Source organism: Erinaceus europaeus, chromosome 10, assembly GCF_950295315.1.
Source record: "Erinaceus europaeus chromosome 10, mEriEur2.1, whole genome shotgun sequence".
Taxonomy (NCBI): domain Eukaryota; kingdom Metazoa; phylum Chordata; class Mammalia; order Eulipotyphla; family Erinaceidae; genus Erinaceus; species Erinaceus europaeus.
This window is the reverse complement of record NC_080171.1, coordinates 104,185,474-104,204,798: the sequence shown is the minus strand read 5'-3', so window position 1 is coordinate 104,204,798 and position 19,325 is coordinate 104,185,474. Positions and strand designations below refer to the sequence as shown.

The following is a 19,325-nucleotide window of genomic DNA, read 5'->3' as shown; positions in this document are numbered from 1 at the left end:
TTTCCCACATGCTGCTACACTTGAACTAGATTGCAAATTATTCCTCTGGCCCCATCATGTACATTTTCATAGAAGTCACATCACCTAACTCTAGTAGAAGCATCAATTCTTAGCTCAGTGACTTTTGAACTTTTAAAGGGCCACAGTTGAGCTCTGACCTGGAGGACACATTAGCCCCCACCTGGAGATCCAATGATAAGGGCACCAGGGTGCACGATATCTTCATGGGCAGAACCTAGGCCTTGTCATAGACTCTCTGGGCCTCTGGAGAAACTGCACTCTGGGTGGGGGGAGGCCTAGACCCAGCCAGTTTGCTCCTGAATTCAGTGGCCACTGTGACTCAGTGGAGAGAGGTTAGGTCAGGCTGAATCCCTAGTCAAGACTGTTCTAGGCATGAAACTTACGGGATGGCAGGGGGCACTGAGACCCAAGAGTGAGGCCAAGGGTGAAGCCTGGATAGATGACTCAGTTTACATAGGGCTGCAGAGATCTTGGGGGAAGAAGGGGGGGCTGTTGGTTCCCTGCCTTGGCATGAACTCCGGATCTTGAGTTGATGAACCTCAGTTCCCAGCATGAAGCTAGTTTAGGAAATGATACTGTGTGCCCAGTGAGAAGGGTAAGCCAGACTGAGGAGAAGCACCTGGAACCCTGATGTGGAGGTTACAGGCCAGCAGGGGGTGCTGTTTCTCACTTGGGAGGGTCAGGAGTCTCCTGGATGACAGGGCTAATCAGTCAAGTCCATCTGGTCCCATGGCTGAGGATGCTAAGACCTGGAGGCTCCAATCCCAGGCCCTGATGGAAAGGGTCTGGCCTGCAGAGAATGCTGGGCCTTGGATGATGCAGAGTGGGAAGGTGAGAGCTAGTGGTCAAGCGGTGCTGCGTCCTGGCTGGGTTTATTCTCAGGCTCTGCTGTGAAGACTCTGTATGCAGAGCAAGCCGAGTTTGGAGTGGCGGCACCCCCACGTCCTGGGTTGGAGGCTTGACAAGGGCAGGGGTGTGGGCGGAGGTCGGTGACATGAAGACTCCGAGCCTACGGGAGACGCTACATCTCTGGGGAGTCCCGGCCGGCTCCGGCCCGCCAGGGGGCGCTGTGCCGGCGGCGCGGAGGGTGCCCGGCAGGGGGCGTTCTGGCCGCGGCGGAGGCCGGGCGGGCGGCGGGGCTCTGCGGCCGGCTCGCGGGCCGGGGGAGGCGGCGGCGGCGACGGCGGCGGCGGGAGCCGAGGAGGCGGAGCGGCGGCGGCCCCGGGCGGGCTGGAGCTCCGCTGGCCGAGCGCACAGGCCGCGGCCGCGGAACCCGCCATGCCGGCGCGGGTGTGAGGCGCGGCGAGCCCCGGCCAAGGGGAGCGGCGGCCGCGCCGGCCTGTGGCCCCGCAGCAGCCCGGCCCGGGCCCGATGAGCGGCGGCCTCGGCCTCCGACGCAGCCCAGAAATGTCCGGCAAGCTCGAGAAAGCAGGTGAGGTGCGGCGGGCCTGCGGGGGCAGCTCCCGGGCCTGCGGGCGTCACTCGGCGGCTCCCCGGCCGTGAGGGCGCCGGTGGCCCGGGGCGGCGCGGGCGCCGGCCAGCGGAAGGCCGGGGCGGCGGGGCCTGTGCCGGGGGCCGGGCCGGGAGGGCCCCGCGGCCTCCCCGGGAACTGGCTGCGCGGCTCGGCCGGGAGGGGAGGGCGCCCGCGCCGCGTGGCCGGCCCGGGGGCGGTGGTGCGGAGCCCGGCCGCGCTGTTGCCTTTGGGCGGGGAGCAGAACTGAGCGAGGAAGCGTGTCCTTTCTGATGAGCCCGGAGTTTATATTTAACCAGAGTGTGTCCACTTCGGAGCCTTCAAAAGAAGCAGGAAGAATGCGTCCAGGCATTTGCAGGGCTCGAGCAAGTTTCCCTCTGGCCCCGACGGAGCTCGGAAGCCGGGCATAAGGGGGAACAGGGTGGGGTCCAGGGAGGGTGATACCCCGTGGTGCAAACACTAGCTCTTTGTGTGTTCCTAGAGATCTTGCAGAGTCGCCCTCCCATTACCTGGGTTTGCTTCTCCGGGGAGCACCGTCCCCGAAGACTCAATTAGAGCTGTGCATGTGGGGCCCGGGGCTTCAATTAGCCGGCGGCACCTGGCAGGGCAGGGCAGGGCAGGGCAGGGCAGGGCAGGGCAGGGCAGGGCAGGGCAGGGCGAGGCAGGGCGAGTCCCTCTGTCCGAGGCCGCTAGGAACGGCGCCCAGGTCTCTTGGACCGAGAATGTGACCAGGGTCGTTGTAACCTGGGTGGCACTGACTTTGGAAGTTGCTCTATTTCCCAGGTGGAGCCAGGATCTTTGGTCAGATGTGCCTGCGGGGTGGACTCAGAAGGAGGAGTAACTTAACAAGCTGTGGTCGCTGCACAGGAAGGAAATCTTTGTAGCCTTTATCTAGGGCTTTCTATATGGAGCTCCGTTCTAAGCACCTGCAATACATAGCTTACATTACACTGCAATACATTTTAAAGCCTTGCAGGCTCGCGTGGGAGAGAACACAATCCTGGTTTTAAGGCGTGGGATCTGTCAGTGAGGTCCTGCCGGTCATCCAGGAAAGAGGGCAGCAAGTGGGGATTGTGCGACTAGTTCTCTGACAAGGGCCCTGCTTCCAGGTGTTGCTTGTGGCCCTCCCCACGGCATTCAGCTCGAGGCCTTGCCCTCTTGCTCTGCGTTGCTTCCCTGCTCGTACGCCCTTCCAGAAATATCAGGCCGGAGTCTGCAGCCTTTCTCAGTGTGTTATCAGAATGGTGCTCTTTTTAAACTCAGATAACTTATTTTAAAAATGTTAACCAGGTTTTCTTTGATTCTAAGGACACACATGTCGTAAAAACACTTCAGTCATGGGAAAGTGAAACAGCTAAATGAAAAGCACCTGCCATCCCATTTACACAGCCCGGGCCTTGGGCTGAGATGACCCTTCATTTGTGATCTTTATCACCGGGAGACCATAGGCCCAAGTGGTTTGTGTCTGGGTTGGTCATCCTTGAACCTTCTCTAGGCCCCTCCCTCTGCTAGCAGCTGTCAGATGCAGAAGCCTTTAGTCCCTGCCTTCAGAGAAGCTGAGCTGAGGGGGAGCCAGGCCCAGCATAACTCCTGGGGTTCCAACCCTGAAGGGTGCAGCAACTGAGCCAGGGCATGGACAGAGGTGAGGAGGGCATCAGCAGCTGATAGGGTGTATTGAACTCTGAAGGTCAGGGTCAGGGCACCTGTGTAGTGGTGGGGCTGGGGGGGGGGGAGACCTGGACGGGGGAAGGTGCAAGCTAATGAGAGGTCCATTCCTCTGGTTCAAGGTCTTTTGCTGTGATTCTCGGGATGCTTCTAGGGTTTTTGACCGCTCATCAAGGGTAGCCAGCACTTTGTATGTTGCCAATTTTTTTTCTCAGATTTCTTTTTTTAAAAAATATTTATTTTCCCTTTTTGTTGCCCTTGTTGTGGTTATTATTGTTATTGATGTCGTTTGTTGTTGGATAGGACAGAGAGAAATGGAGAGAGGAGGGGAAGACAGAGGGGGAGAGAAAGACACTTGCAGACCTGCTTCACCTGCCTCTTGTCAGTTCACCTCCAGAGTGTTTTGGGGATAGAGTCCGAAGTGAAATGGCAGGTCTTTCAGCAAGTGAACCATCAGTGATCATAAGCATAGAAGCAGACACCCAGCGAACAGTCATGACTAGGCTTTGCTAGTTTGCATTTGCACAAAGCAACAGAAGTGTTGCCTTCATATGTCCACAAACTATTACTTTTTTTTTTTTTTACCTCTCAGGGTATACAGAGTCCAAGGCCTTTAAGTAGAAAAGGAAATAAAGGAAATGCCCTTAGACATCCTTTACTGCCTCAGGCTTTTGTCACATTGTCCTTCTGCACCTCCTCTACCCCTTGCTTGATCCCCTCTGTGGCTTCTCAGGAAACTGCTTACAGGTGATGCGCTGTTCTTCAGGACACTCACACACTCAGTAGTGCCTGTCTCCAGGTTGGACCCGTCCATGCCCTCCTCTGAGGGTGTCTCATTTCAGAGGGACTCAGAGACCCGCCTTAAATTGCATTGTCTCTGCTCCAGGTCCGTTCGGCAGTCCAGAAAGGGGCTGCTAGAGAAGGCCTAGGATGTGGAGGGCTAGGCAAAGTCTCATGTGGGAGGGGGTGCTTTCTGAACACCTTGGTGTCTTGCAGGGACAATGAGTAGAGAGAGAATACTGTGAGGCTGGATTTCCCTGGGGTGAGTGTGTGTGCACATCTGGCAAGAAGGGATTCTTCTTAGGAACAAAGAAGGACTGCCTGAAGATGCACCCAGCTCTCAGACACCACTTTGGAAGCCGTGAGTGTAGTTCAGACTATGTATGATTACAGTGGGTCAGAGTTTGTTCATTTATGCTTCTAGCAAATACATCAGGTAGGAATGTTATGTCGTCATTCCCAGAGTGTGAGCACATCCCTTTTGTTTAAGTGGCAATGACAGCCTGGTGGCCATGGCTAGATTCAGTTCACAAAGGTGTTGTATATGATCCACACTTTTTTTTTTTTTTACTTAAATTTTTTTTCTTAATTTATTTTGGATGCAGACAGAAATGAGAAGGAAGGGGAAGATAGGATGAAAGACAGACACCTACAGCACTGCTTCACCACGTGTGGGGACTTAAATCAGGGTCCTTGCACACTGATGTGTGTGCTCAGCAGGTATATCACAACCCTCCCCCTTTTTTTAAAATTTTAAAATTTTTATTTGTTATAAGCTTGTAAGATTACAGGGTATAGTTCCATCACCCAAGTTCTGTATCCCATCTCCTGTCTCCCAAAAATAACCACCATAGTTTTCATAAAGTCTTAGAAACAGGAACAGTTTGTTTGCTTCTTTTCTCCCTTTCTCTTTTCCCCCTTCCTTCCTTCGTTTCTTTTTTTCTTTCGTGTGTATCAGTTCTCTCGATTCCACATATGAGTAAACCATCCAGTGGTTGTCTTTTTATCTCGCTACTTATTTCACTAAGCTTAGTCTCCTCCAGTTCCATCCGTGTTGTCCCAAAGGACACAGTCTCATCTTTTCTGATTACAGAGTAGTCGTCATGCAAGTTCTTTATCCGGTCCTCTATCGATGGGCATTTAGGCTGCTTCCACTCTTTGGCTATTGTGAATAATGCAACTATGAACATAAGGGTGTGTATGTCCCTTCAAATTAGTGTTTACATGCCCTTTGGATAAATGGCCTAAGAGTGGTATTGCTGGGTCATAAGGTAATTCCATTTTTATTTGTTTAAAGACTGTCCAGACAGTCTTCCAAAGGGGCTGCACCAGTTTACATTCCCACCAGCAATGTAGCAGAGGCCCTTTTTCTCCACAACCTCTCCAGCCCCTGTCATTTCTCATTTTGTTGATGTAAGCCATTCTTACAGGTGTGAGGTGGAATCTCGTTGTAATTTTAATTTGTGTTTTTCTAGTGGTAAATGAGCTGGAGCATTTCTTCCTAAGTATGTGGGCCATATGTATCTCTTCTTTAGGGAACTGTTTAGTTCTTTGGCCTGCTTTCCCCCCACCCCCATTTTGTTGCCGCCCTTATTGTTGTTATTGTTGTTATTGTTGTTGCTTTTTTCTTTTAATCATTATGATTGTCATTATTTTCCTTTTCTTGAACTGTACCAGTGCTTTATAGATGTTTGATATCAGTCGCTTGTCAGATGCATGGTGTGCAAAGATCTCTGATTGACTGGGTTGCCTGATTATCCTTGTGTGGTTGCTTTAGCTATGTCAGAAGCTCTTTATTGTTGTAGCCCCATTTATTTACTTTTGTTTTCATTTCCCATGCCCATGGGGTTCAGTGTCCCAAGTATATCTTTGATGTGAAAATCTTGCAATGTTTTACCCATGCTTGCTTCTATCTAGAGTTTCTGGTTGAGTATCTAGGACTTTAATTCATTTTGATTTGATTTTTGTGTATGGTGTTAAGTGGTGATCTAGTTTCACTTTTTTTTCTTCCTTTCATTTTTTTTTTTGTTTCATTTTTCTACATATGGCTGTCCAGTTTTCCCAGCACCATTTGTTGAAGAGACCTCCTTTACCCCATTGAATGGTTATGACCGCCTTTGTCATATATCAATATTAGGTGCCTGTAATAGTGTAGTTTTGTTTCTGAACTCATGATTCTGTTCCATTGATACATGTGTCCATTATTATTTCAGTACCATGCTGTTTTATTTTATTTTATTTTACTTTATTTTATTTTAATTTTCAATACTAGAGCACTGCTCAGCTCTGGCTTATGTGGTGAGGTGGATTGAACATGGGACTTTGGAGCCTCAGGCATGAGAGTCTCTTTACATAACCCTTATGCTATTTACCCTGGCCTCACCAACCATGCTGTTTTAATTATTGCTACTTTGTAGTATAAACTGAAGTTGGGGAAGGTGATGCCTCCATTTTTTTCCCTTTTCTCTCAAACTCTTTTGCTATTCATGGGGTTTTGTGGTTCCGTACAAATGCTTGGACAAGTCACACATGTTTTTGATAAGAGACTGACTTGGAAGTCAGTATTTAAAAGTCAGGAAATCAGTCAACTAACTCCAGGTCTTAGATCTTCTTGAAAACCAACACATTCGGTAACCCCTCTCCCTTCCCCCCTCCCCCGCGCCCCGTGCCTATAAGGCAGCTGTGAGCAGACTCTGCCATTACTACTCTAGAGTCTGCTTCTCCCAGACTCTTGACAAGTGCGCCAGCAACCCATTCCTTGGAGAAACCACTTGTGCTTGTTGGTTTTTCATCTGGATGTTGCCCTGTCCATTCCTTTGCTCCTCTGTTCATACTGATTAAGACCTGCTCTGCCAGCATCTGTACCAAACTCTGGAGCCAGCTGTGAAACCATTAAGCCTCACAGTCACCTGTGTAATGATTGTGGGGGAGAACTGGGAACTGGGAAGGTATCAAGGGATCCTGTCAGACTTTGTGGATGGAAGTAGCATCTGTGAGGAATTGGGGAGGCCGGAGAAGGGCAGGGGGTTCTAGCTGTGCAGAGCAGAGATGATGGGAGAAGGTAGTTTCAATTTAACTAGCTATCCTTCTTTTATTTTTAATAGAAAATGAGAGGGAAGTCGGGAGGTAAAGGGATAGACATCTGCAGCATTGCTTCACTGCTCATGAGCTCCCCCTCTGCAGGTGGGAACCAGGGGCTTTCGCCCAGGTCCTTGCACATGGTAGTGTGTGCGCTCTACCAGGTGTGCCAGCACCCACCCTTCCCCAGAGTCATTCTTGTCCTCTCTTGCTCCCATCTCCCTTCCTTTCGTGCATGTGTTCCCGTTTTCATCTTTCCTTCCCTCTCTGGATTCACTCACTAAATGGTTTATCCAGCTTCTCCTCAGCCACTGGTGGTGTTCTAACCTTTCAGACACAACCAAAATCCCCACCTCCAGACCTTACCTACTAGTTGGAATAGGTAATAAAAACAGGCACCACAACAAAATAAATTGCATTTTGTAAGGTCTCTTTGGCTCTGTTCTCTTGGCAAAGCATAGACTTGCTTGGACTTCCCTCTCTTCTGGAGGCTCTGGCCTGCTGTCTGGGCTCCCTGCTGCCTGGAGCGGTTACGGGGCTGCTGAAGCGTTAGCAGGCCTCCAGCTTTCTGCTGTATCCAAGAGCACAGTTCATGCCTGTCTCACACTCAAATGCTGGTGTTTTTTAATTTTTTTTCAAACTTGTAAAGATGTTTATATTATAACCTAAAAAGAAAGATTGACACTGACTGCACGCACAATACCGTCAGTAGGTATTTATTCAGAGCAGATCTCAAAGTACAAATACTACCACACGGAGCAGGTTTTACTTTGTTTATTCTGCCTAAGGAGGACCTCACGTTGATCTTCAGTGACTGTATTTTGATTATTTTAAATTCCTTTCAAATTTTGCACTTGCTTCCCCCCCCCCCCCCCGTAGTTACCAATGCTTGTGATCAAAATATATACAGTGAACAAATAGGGCGTTTTTATGGTCCTGAGTAGTCAGTTCTTCATTCAGTCTTGTAACATTTAGAGTCTCTCTTTGTTGGCAAATACTGTGTGATGCCTTGTAGTGATCTGCACGTTGCAGAAGTCTGACTTTCCTGGGGTCCGGGTCCACATAGAACACTTCTGCACTTCCCCACTGTCCAGAACGCATTGATGGACAATGTCACTTCACTAGAGCCTCACAGTGACCATGAGGGTGAGTGTGGTCCTCACTCTGCATTTGAGGGCAGTTATGGCCCCAGGAAGTTTGGTGACTTGCCAGAGCAGTGATGTGAGGAACTTGATTAGGTCTCTCTGCTTCAGCCTCTTCTGCACACACACTGTTTAGTCTCCCCAGATCTTACCTTTAGCCCCCTACTGCCCCCACAAACACACACAGTCTCTCTCTCCCTGTCTCCCTCTCCCTCTTCCAGTTAAGTCAGGCCTAACACAGCCTTTAAGCTGCATGTGATACTAATAATACTGATGTTAGCAATACTATAAGGAGATAAGGAACAGCACTGCCATAGGTTCACTATGTTTGTTTAAAAAAAAAAAAAAGGAAAGAATCTAGCCCAGCAAACATGTTCCCTGGTCTCCTAAGCAGCTGCTGGTCGAGGTTCTTTGAATGGGATTCCTTATAGCTGACAGACCTGATGGGGGCCTATAAAGATGAGTCATGTATGAACTTGCAGGGGGGAAAAAATAAAGCCATTTCCCAATTTAGCCAGGATTGGAGAATGCCTTGAATTCAGGGCTGGGCTTACCTCTACCCAGCTGCATGTGTTCCCGTTGCCATAATAAGATGACGCACTGGAAAGAGTAGCGGCCTGGCAGCTCTGTGGTCACCACACCCATCTGGCCTCTGACTAGGCGCCTGGCTGCTGGGACAGATGCTCCTCTGACTCGTCACCACCTTGCCCCAAAGGCTACTTTAAGATGAGAAAAACAAAACCCACAGCTTGTGAATTACTAAGGGTTCTATCATCTTAGTTTCTGGTCATCTGTGTTAGGCTATTTGCCTGAGACTCTGTGTAATGTCCTTGGTTGTTACCTTTTCCTGAATCTTATTTGCTCGCTCTCTCTCTCTAAAGAATTATTTTACTGTTTTCTTTTTCTTTTATTTATTCTATTTTAATTATGTATTATTTATTCATGTGTTTATTTTGGATAGAGACAGAAAGAAATTGAGAGGCAAGGGGGAGATAGAAAGGCAGACACCTGCAGCACTACTTTGCTGCTGTGAAGCTTCCCCCTGCAGGTGGGGACTGGAGTCTTGAACCAGGGTCCTTGCACACAGTGATGTGCCACTACTTTTTTTTTTTTTCCACGAGGGTTATTGCTGAGGCTCAGCGCTGGCATTACGAAATGGGGGGTGGGGGGGTGGGGAGACAGAGAGGGAGAAAGACACCTATAGCCTGCTTCACCATTTGTGAAGTATCCCCCTACAGGCAGGGGCCTGGAACTTGAACCCAGGTCCTTGTCCTTGGTAATGTGTGCGCACAACCAGGTGTGCCATCTCCTCATTCCACATCTCACTGCCACTGCTATGAGAGGAAGTGCTTCCCCAATTTTTATTTTAGAATAGCAAGTCCATATATATACACACAAGGCCATTAGGTTGGGTGCCGTGAATTTGTCCCTTCAGCTGTGACCTCTGATGCTCCTTCTTGGGTCCTTCACCAAACTGTGAAAACCCACTTCCTGTGTGCTCTGCCTTTCCTACTCAAACCCACTTCCTTCTGACACCCTATGCCTTTTCTCCCACTAGCTGAGAATCATTTCTATGGGAAGACCCCAAGGAAACACTTTGGTAGAGTTATATTGTTTAGCTCATCAGAATCTTAAGCACTGGGTTTCTTCCTGCAAGTTAAAACTGACAGATGGACTGTTCAGCATCATGTGGCAGTGCACTGCCTGGTCCAGTGTTGTTAAAATTCGGAGGCTCTTGCCGGGCGGGTCTAGCTTCACAGGCGGGTAACAGAGACGCGGAGACAACGGCTGGGCAGGGAAGCTGTATTTCTTTATTCAGGAACAACGATTCATAAACTAAGACAAACTAATCACCAAACAGAACTCTGCTGTCTCTTTGCGGCGGCGCAAGCACTCTTTCTTTTACTCTGGAACTCAGGAACTCTCCAACTCTGGCACTGTCGAACTCAGGAACCCTCTCCCGGGGTTCCTTTGGGGCGGGGCCAAGCGGCCCGCGAAATTAACTGGACTGATCCAATTCTCTTGGCGGGGGGGGGGGGGGGGGGGGGGGGGGGGGGAGGGCTAGAACAAGCCAATGTAAAGCATACGACAATTCCCCCTTTTCTTTTTAACTAAATGACTACAGTATCAAGGGTGTGGGGTGAACAGAAACATATATAACAAAAACCAGCATGTTGCCAAGGGAAGGCCTGAGGGGGCCATATCTGAAAAAAAACCATTTCTTGCCTGGGGGGGGGGGGGGCTACTTGCCTCAACGGGCAATTGCATGGGGGCGGGGAACGGCCTAGGGTCCCACAGGCAGCTGGCTGCAACTTACTTACTATGAAACAAAACTTGTTATTAGCATATCTACTGCACGATCCAACGTTTCTAATAGAGAAGGAATTTGAGACTTTTACATATCAACAACGTCTTTTAACCTTTTGTTACACCCATTCAAGATGGAGACACACCCTAGGTGTGGGCCTGAGAGGAAACCTCAGGCATGAGAATAATTAGCATAGCCATTGTGCGATCTACCATTTCTAATAGAGAAGGTAGTGTTTTACATATCAACAAGTCTATTTAACCTTTTGTTTAGACCAACTTAGTTAAAATATATTGATTGTTAACTAATTTTTACCTCAGACTTTAAATGTAAGTTAATTTTTATCTTTATGAGAATTACGTTGAAAACCTTTTTCATTTAACTTTGACTAGTAAGAATTTAGCCTTAAAGCTACTGTTTACCAAACTTTAAACATACACATAAACATGGTCATTAATACACAAGGAGAGAAACCTTTGTTACGAAGACATGTCATTTTAAACACGAATTTAAATCTGTACTGTCTTAGTTGTTGGGGGGGGGGTTCACCATCCGGAGGTGGCTTCCCGTGCAGCTCCACTTCTAGGAATTGCAGGTTGCGATCTCTGCACAAATCTCTGCGTACTCCAGCTTGTCTGCCTTCAGACCGGACCGGCGGCTGTAGATCTCGTGTGCCCAGTTTCGGCAGGGAGCCCGAGGGTCCGGGAGGCCCGGGATGGTTCCAGAATTCATAGAAAGAGGGCAGGCAGGCCATCTTTGTAGAAGGCGTGGGCCTAGGTGCCCAGGGGTGGCGGCCATGATGGGCCGCCGCGGCCCTGCCCCATGGCCCTGCCATGTCTGCTGCCCTGTTCGCAGTGGCCGAGCAGCGTGGAGGGATCACGCGTCCAGTGCCCTGCGCCACGCGGTGGAGAGCCGGCTCCTGTGGGCTGGCCTCGGGCTCTTGCATGTTGGCCTCGGGCTCTTGTGTGTTGGCATAGGGCTCCAGCATGTTGGCATTGGGCTCCTGGGGCTTTTGTGTGCTGGCGTAGGCCTCCTGCGGGCTGCGGGGCTGCGGGGCTGCGGGGCTGCGGGCGCAGTGCGTGGGGTTGTCTGGGCGCAGCCGGCTGGCTGGCTGTTTAATAACCAGGTGGAAACGGCAGCTCTGCGCCTTGCCTCCCGCCCGCTGGCTCTTCCCGCTGGCTGTTCTGAGTTCGCCCGAGCGAGTGGAAACCACAGAGTGGTCCAGAGATAAATGTTCCAGAAACAGCAAAACAGTCTCGTGAAGAAAGAGCAGAGGCCTCTGGAGATCTCTTCACAAGCAGAAGAGAAGGCCATCGAGCATAGGTAGCCAAATTGTCTTTACTTATCTGAGAGATGCGCAGGTCAGGTCCACGTGGGCGCCATTTGTTGTTAAAATTTCGGATGCTCTTGCCGGCCGGGTTGGCTTGCTTCACGGTGGTGAACAGAGACGCGGAGACAACGGCTGGGCAGGGAAGCTGTATTTCTTTATTCAGGAACAACGATTCATAAACTAAGACAAACTAATCACCAAACAGAACTCTGCTGTCTCTTTGCGGCGGCGCAAGCACTCTTTCTTTTACTCTGGAACTCAGGAACCCAGGAACTCTCCAACTCTGGCACTGTCGAACTCAGGAACCCTCTCCCGGGGTTCCTTTGGGGCGGGGCCAAGCGGCCCGCGAAATTAACTGGACTGATCCAATTCTCTTGGCGGGGGGAGGGCTAGAACAAGCCAATGTAAAGCATACGACAGTCCAGCACGCGGCTGCCGTCTCTCTTCTTAGAATATAGTGGGTACTCAGTACTTACTAGGAAAATGAGTTCAGTTGTTATCATAGAATGAACTTGGGCCTCTGTTTCCAGATGCCGAAATTATCTTTAAATGTAAGCTCTTGGTTTTGAGTTGTCAGCTAGAGTGTTTCTTGGTTAGTAGGATTAATATGCTGATGAGAATATACAGTTAGTTGGAGGCTCTAGGTTAATCCTATACAGTAGTCTCCCCCTTATCCACAGGAGATAAGGGGGGATGCCTGGGACGGTGAATAGTCCCATACCCTACATGTAGTCTACTTTTTATTTCTAATACATGAACACAGGTGACAAAGTTTAATTTATTAACTAAACAAGAGGAAAAGGCTAATGACAACAATTAATAAAAACAGAACAATTGCAACAATATACTTAAGTAAAAGACACGTGAATCTGACCTCTCAAGATACCTTATTTTACATAATATTTACTGACTGATAGACAGCAGTTAACAGAAATGAAATCATAGGCAAGGAGAGACTACTAAACACTGATCAGTCTTAGTGTAGTCTTCTGAAAACTGAAGATGGGGTTTGGAGCACATTCCCAGAGCACTCTGTCCAGAGAGCTGTAGCTAGGACATGGTGAACGGCTGGGCTCCAACCCCACCCACGCTCTGCAGCATGTTCTCTGAGCTGCCCTTTGTCATGTTGCTGCACTGGGTCCCAGGAACACAGCAGGCAGCAGGCAGCTTTCATTTGCCTTGCACTTAAAATCAGGGTGTATGCCCACCTTGCCCAGTCGGGGGCCAGTGACAACTGCCGTGATACAGTCTCTTCCATCTAATCGATGCTTACTTAGTACTAGCTGCCTGCATGGTAGGTCTCTCTTTACAGAATGACTATGCAGTAATGCACTCTCTGAAAGACTGGGAGAGAGGAAGAAAATTGGGTTCTTCTGGCTCCCCATTTCCTTATCAGAGGCCATAGGAGATCTGCCCTTCCCATCCTCTCCACTGTGAGCTGAGATATAGTGGAGGGAACTAAATGAATTGGAAATCTGGCATCTGATGATGAGAATTCTTTTCTCCCCCAGTTTATTCTAAGCTGTGGTTTGAAAGATAGATGACAGTTTTCTGACCCACAACCCAGACTGCTTCATCCTAAAGTGCTGGTGCTGTCTCCTGACAGCTGAGACCTTGTTCCCAGTAGTCTCGTAGCAGAGAGTATCTTTTTGCATTTCACTGCCTTGTTGATACTCTGCAATCATTTTACTGCAGATTAAGTTTTATGATCAGGAAACTCTGCCCTGCTCTTAAAGTCATAGAAGAAATGGAGGAAGGAGCAGAAATCCTGCCAGCCTCAGGCTGGCGTTGTGATGCTTCTCAGGACCAGGGACAAAAGAGTGGGGTTCAGGCATCTGCCTTTGGTTTTTTAGGATGTGTACCTTTGCTCTGGGCTTGTCAGACGTGGGCTCTGCATACTGCACTGCTCACAACAGCACCAGCCCACAACCTGCCACTTAGCGGGTGATGCTGGTGATTCGAGAGAGGGACACCAAGGCCAGAGACATTGAGGACCAGGGGAATGTAATGACTCCTAATAGCCATTCGGTAACCCAGAACAAGCAAACAAAGGCCGAGCAGAACCTCTGACTGTAAATAGTGGTGGTTTTCACTTGCTGGTCCTGGCTAATCACATGTGCCCCCTCTCTTTCAAGTGTGTGGTTGTGAATAAATAGATAGTGTTTGGGTCATGGACTTGTGCCTGTTCTCACACCTCCCTCCTCTGCCTTTCAATAATGAATACAAGTAATAGCAGTAACTATTGCTGACTTAACATGTTAGTGCCAGGCTCTGTTATTTGTATTTCATACTCTTGGTCTCTTTTTATCCTTACAATAGGCGAAAGACACTACTATTATTTTTTTATTCTATAGAGGAGGACACCGAGACACAGAGTTTTGTGTGTGGAACCCTAAGATACAGAATAGTTGAAAGTTCCCTTGGCCACCAACCCGGTTCAGGCTGAGTTAGGACTCAAACCCTCATAATGCCTTCCTACTTGGACTGTGATGACCTGGCTGTTATGATTTGGGTAAAAATAAACCCCACCCCACCCCCCAGGGGCCCCTTTGCCATCAAGGAACCTTCTACACTAAAAGGACCACCTGATAACACTAAGGGGGACAGTCGCCCTACAGACCGTCTGCCCACAGCTCCCAGGGGGCCAGGAAGTCCTACTTCTTGCTGGGTGACCTTGGGCAGGTCACTACTTCTTTCTGAATTTCTGGTGCCCCTGTTGTAATCTGAGGAGGAGGACAGGCCCTTTCTAATCCTGATTCACTGTGAGTGCAGTCTGAAGTGATGACGTCGTCGTTTGCTTGGTTTTTAATGACACTGATGTTGCATGGCACTCAGCTACTTATCATCACAATAAAACTTACACAGTCTTTTATAGCTTTCAAAACATTTTTATAGGCATGAGTTTTTTGCTGTTATGGGTTTTGTTTGTTTGCTATAAAAAGGCATTGGAGTTCTGTAGCATTTTATCCATTTGAGGGGGATGATGGCTAACAGTTGAATACTTTCTTTGTGCCAGACACTGTTCTAGCAGCTTACCTTCTGGCAATTCTGTGGTTAAATTACTTCTGTTCTTAAGGGTTGGGGGGGGGAGGCAGATATTGTGGCTGTTTGACAGTTGAGCAAAGGGAGGCAGCAGAGGGAAGTGACTTGCTAAATAAACTCAGGTGCTGAGTGAAAGGTAGAGTTAGTTGGGGAACTTGCATGTCACTTATCACTTCTCTTTCCCTCTTCAGTGTTTATTCCTCCAACCCCACAAGTCATAAACCTAAAGTCTAGTGCTCAGCTTTGGCTGAGTTACATGGGTTGGAGCCTGCTGTGGAATTCCCCTGGGGCTTTCTTTCTCTCTGCAAGACTATTAAGATGGCTTCACATCTACCTACACAGTTATGAAGCAGTTTCTGACTTCTCAGTTACAGAGGTGGCTTAAAAAGTGTGTTTTCTGAAAATATTGCATGGGAATTTCCTTTAGATGTGACTAGTTGGAAGTATCCCTTAGCTAAATAATTCTGTCCACTTACCTACCACCCATCCACCATCCGCCATCCCACCCAGTGATTCATTCATCCATCCACCCCTCCATGCAACACTGGCTGAGAGCTCATTGTGTGCCAAGCTGCCTGTCAAGACATTGAAGTCAGGAGGTGTCTGTGCCCTTGGGGAGTTGACAGTCCAGCCACTGCCTGTGTGCTATGTGCAGGAGACATTTGCTATAAGCTTTCATGCTTATCCCAATACTCATCCACGTAAGAGGCAGCCTGAGCCTGCATCAAGGTCAGGAGGCCAGTCTGACAACCCAGAGTCTGCACCAGTGTCCTGGATCAGTGCCCACTCAATCCTCCATCTCTCTCTCTGTGGAACGAGATGGTGGACTCCACATGTGAGTGGCCATGACTGAAAGCATGGGCTTCTGAACCATATAGCCATGGATTTGGACCCCACTTTGCCATGTAATCGTGGTGGGGTCTTGGTTAACTCTGACTATGCCTCATGAAGAAAATCATCACTGTGCCTCCCTCCCTGGAAAAGTGAGCCTGCAGTGGTGAAGTCCTGTCAAAGACAAAAGGGGAAAGGAGGTGCTGGGCTTGGGAGGGGGGTGGGAAGGGGGAGAGTGAGAAAGAACGAGTAGTGTGTTTCTCAATTTTTCAGAGCAGCTAGATTGACTCACAGACTATTTTCAGAGAGATTAACCTCACCTAATTAGCATAACCACACTAATTTGTGCTTCTGCCTTGGCTTGTCAAGAGCTCCTTACAAATACCAATTCTCTGAGCTCATCAGAAATCCAACGGCACAGATCAAAAGCATGCTTTCTTGAGAGCTTGTTTGGAGGTTCTAGCAGGGGAGCGCAGCTACTCGTATACCTTCGACAGAAGACCGGTCTGTCTCTATTCGGGGAAGGCCGTCCTCTTTGACCGAGCGCGCAGCTTTGGGAGGGACACACATGGAGCTTTGAGGGAGGAAGGGGACACCTGCCTAGCCAGCCAGATCATCTGAATCAACCCTGGTGATCAGTTGGTGACAGATGTTGCAGCCAGATCGCCCTCACATCCAAAAGCATGCTTTCTTGTATGATCTACCCTGCTTTTTTTTTCTTCCTATTCTCAGTGAGCTAGCTCTTAACTACTGTCAGTATGCAGCTTATAGAATGATTTTTTTTTTTTAACTGGACTAGTGTCCAGGACAACATTTTAGACCTATGTTGCTCAGAATCCAAAATGCCTTGTTCCGGCTCAGTGAAACTTGTCTATTATAGAGACAGTTGTGTGGACTAAAATAATCTCACCCTGTTAGATGGGATGGTGCGTCCACTTGGGAATCACCACAGTAGGGTCTTTAGCATGTCTGTATACAATCTAGAATGAAAGGTGCACACACAGTGGCACCAACAATAGCTGTTCATTGTTGATTTAATAGATTATTATCTCTCAGGAAACAAAAAAAAGTATATTAACAGATGGATTATAAAATGCACTCTGATTTCAAAAGTCAAATAGAAAAGAACTACACATTTGAGAATCAAGTATTACACTGTGAATCATTGGTATATTCTTTTAGCTAGGTTTCTTAACCACCTGCTATGTCCAGTTCATGACACTAGCTAGATCCTGAGGACACTGTGACATATACACCAAGGCTCCTCTCTCATTGAACTTAAAGCGTCCCCTCCAAGTGAGACTTAGCCTTTGATTGAGAATTCGACTTGGAGTTTCACTGAAAAACTTAGTTCTTTTCTAGCCTCACAGTTAGATATCTGGACACTGGAGGAAAATTACTTTGAGGATCACTGTGCTCATGTAGAGACTGTGACAGATGGGGTGACGATCACACATACCAGCTCACACCTGCTGTCCTGGCATCGTTATTAATAGCACCCTCCCTGCCACTCTCGAACGTGTCCTGGTTTGGATGGGAAAACACTGCAGAGAGAATCATTTACAACCACCGAGTGTCTGAATTTGCAGTGGCAAAATTATTTCAGAAACATGGTGTGTTCCTATGCAGGGTCAGACCCATAGAGTCCACAGGAGGGTCAGCTAACTTGGTTTTGGTCCCGTTCTTTCTGTGGGCATCTGCCACTTATATTCCAATCACCCAGCTCACAGAAGCATCAAAATCTGGGACAGCTTGGTTTAAAAATCAGCAAATGTGTATATGCAGCAACCCCAGAATATGATTTTATTAGGACAAAAATGAGATAAAAAGATGTTAAATTTGTTTTCTCTACAGTGGATGAAAAGAATATTAGTGATGGTGGAAAATATTTACATAGGAGTTTTAGTCTGGGTTAAGTTGGACAGAGATTTTATTTCCCTTGTTGCTATTTACACGAGTATTGTAGGGATTTTCTTAAGATAGAAGCAGAGAGAGAGAGAGAGAGAGAGAGAGAGAGAGAGAGAGAGAATACCCAGGTCATGTATATGACAAAGCAGCACACTATCCAAGTGAGCTGTTTCTCTGGCCCTGTAAGGAATTTATTTTTACTCAAGTGATATATTTGATTTTTAAAGGAAGCAGCCAGAAAGACAGGAAACTTTGAGTTTATGACAACTTGCTAACTTTCAGCTTGTTATATTAACAGGTGATGATGACAGGACCATCTGGGCCTAGGTGAGGACATGCTGAGGATCCCAGAGACCTGTCTGTACTCTCTGCTGGGTCTCAAACTTTAGTACTAAGTTGCTAAACATAGTGTGTTATAGGCTTTTGGGATCCAACCCTCCCAGTTTCTATCTGATTCAGTTATTCAGGGTCTGGAGTTGAACTAAGTTATCATTTCTAACAAGGTCTCAGGTGATTCTGATGGTGATGGTGAGTAGACGAATGAGACTCACCTTTGGGAATCACTGCTGAAAGTTAGGCTTGCAAGAGACTGGAAAGAGCCCTACCTAAAAAGTTACCCACAGGCTAGGAGACAGTTTATCCAGTAGGGCTGGAGCCTAACCAAGCTACAGCCCCAGCTTTCCAGCCCTGGCATCACATGGGAGCAAAATGGGCAGCACCAGCGCAGCTCCATGGATAGAGGGACAGTGTTGTAGTCTCTCTCTCTCTCTCTCTCTCTCTTTTTCTATCTGAAATATAGAATGAAAAGTTGGCATGCAGGCTGCTCAGCAGTGGCATCATGCTTGTGCAAGGGCTTGACTCGCTTCCCCTTAGATATAGTAGTCTCCCCTGCCTTGCATCTCCCCAGAGTAGGCAGAGGAAGAATATAACAAGAAGTCCTGTATATTGATGCCAGGAGCTGTACCATCCATATTAAACAGATTTGATCTTCTCAAAAGCAGTTCAAGGATGTGGTCAGAGCCTCAATTTACAGCTGAGGAAGATGAGACCCAGAATGGTTTGTATGACTTGTTTGCTGGCATATAAGAGAGCTGGACTGAAGTTACTCCCTGGCATTGAAACAAAGCCTTGTAAGATGGGTAAGTGACAAAGATTCTACACATTGAAGGGTGCTCTAATAATGTAGGCACAATGGGACAAGAGAATGATTGTGTTGACTCTTAAGTGCGTGTGTTTGTCAACAAGGTTGTGAGGTAAGAGACAGTGGTTTAATTAACTCTGACAAGGAGATGGCCAGGAGATTGGCAGTTAGGTGGAAAACTCTTATGAGTCTCACACTAAATGTATATTATGCCTTGGGATATTAGCTAGTTAATTAGATTGATGTATTATTAATCATCATGTTAACAAGACATTTTGAAACGAAGCATCTGTAACTTGCAGATCAGACTCTAAAATTTAAATTGTTTAAAGTCACACTTTATGCTTTTAAAGCTTTGTAGTAACTATTGACAAGCTCCTCTGAGCTGTCGTAGTACTATTGACAAGCTCCTCTGAGCTGTCGTAGTGTGTATATGTAACAACATGCAGACACACCCATCTTAGCTCTCCTTTTCTCTCTCCTCTGCAGTCTCAATTTTGAAACATCCTAGGACTATCCTCCGAACTCTTTCTAGGGAATGTAGTCCTCAGGCCTTAAATACCATGTTGACACTTGTTGTTCTAAAATATGTACTTTCAGCTCTATTT

General features: G+C 47.8%; 1 protein-coding gene across 4 annotated transcripts in view; it reads left to right on the top strand.

The window, feature by feature from the left end:
• The first annotated feature begins 1,189 nt into the window (after positions 1–1,189).
• Positions 1,190–19,325, top strand: part of RAPGEF1 (Rap guanine nucleotide exchange factor 1) — a 147,636-nt gene continuing 129,500 nt past the window's right edge. The window contains exon 1 of one of the 4 annotated variants that reach the window (XM_060200410.1): positions 1,190–1,453. In XM_060200410.1, coding sequence (XP_060056393.1) covers positions 1,393–1,453 — 61 coding nt within the window. In that variant the 5' untranslated portion in view covers positions 1,190–1,392. The remainder of the gene's footprint in view (positions 1,454–19,325) is intronic. The other 3 variants (XM_060200414.1, XM_060200418.1, XM_060200420.1) reach the window with 3 other exon arrangements.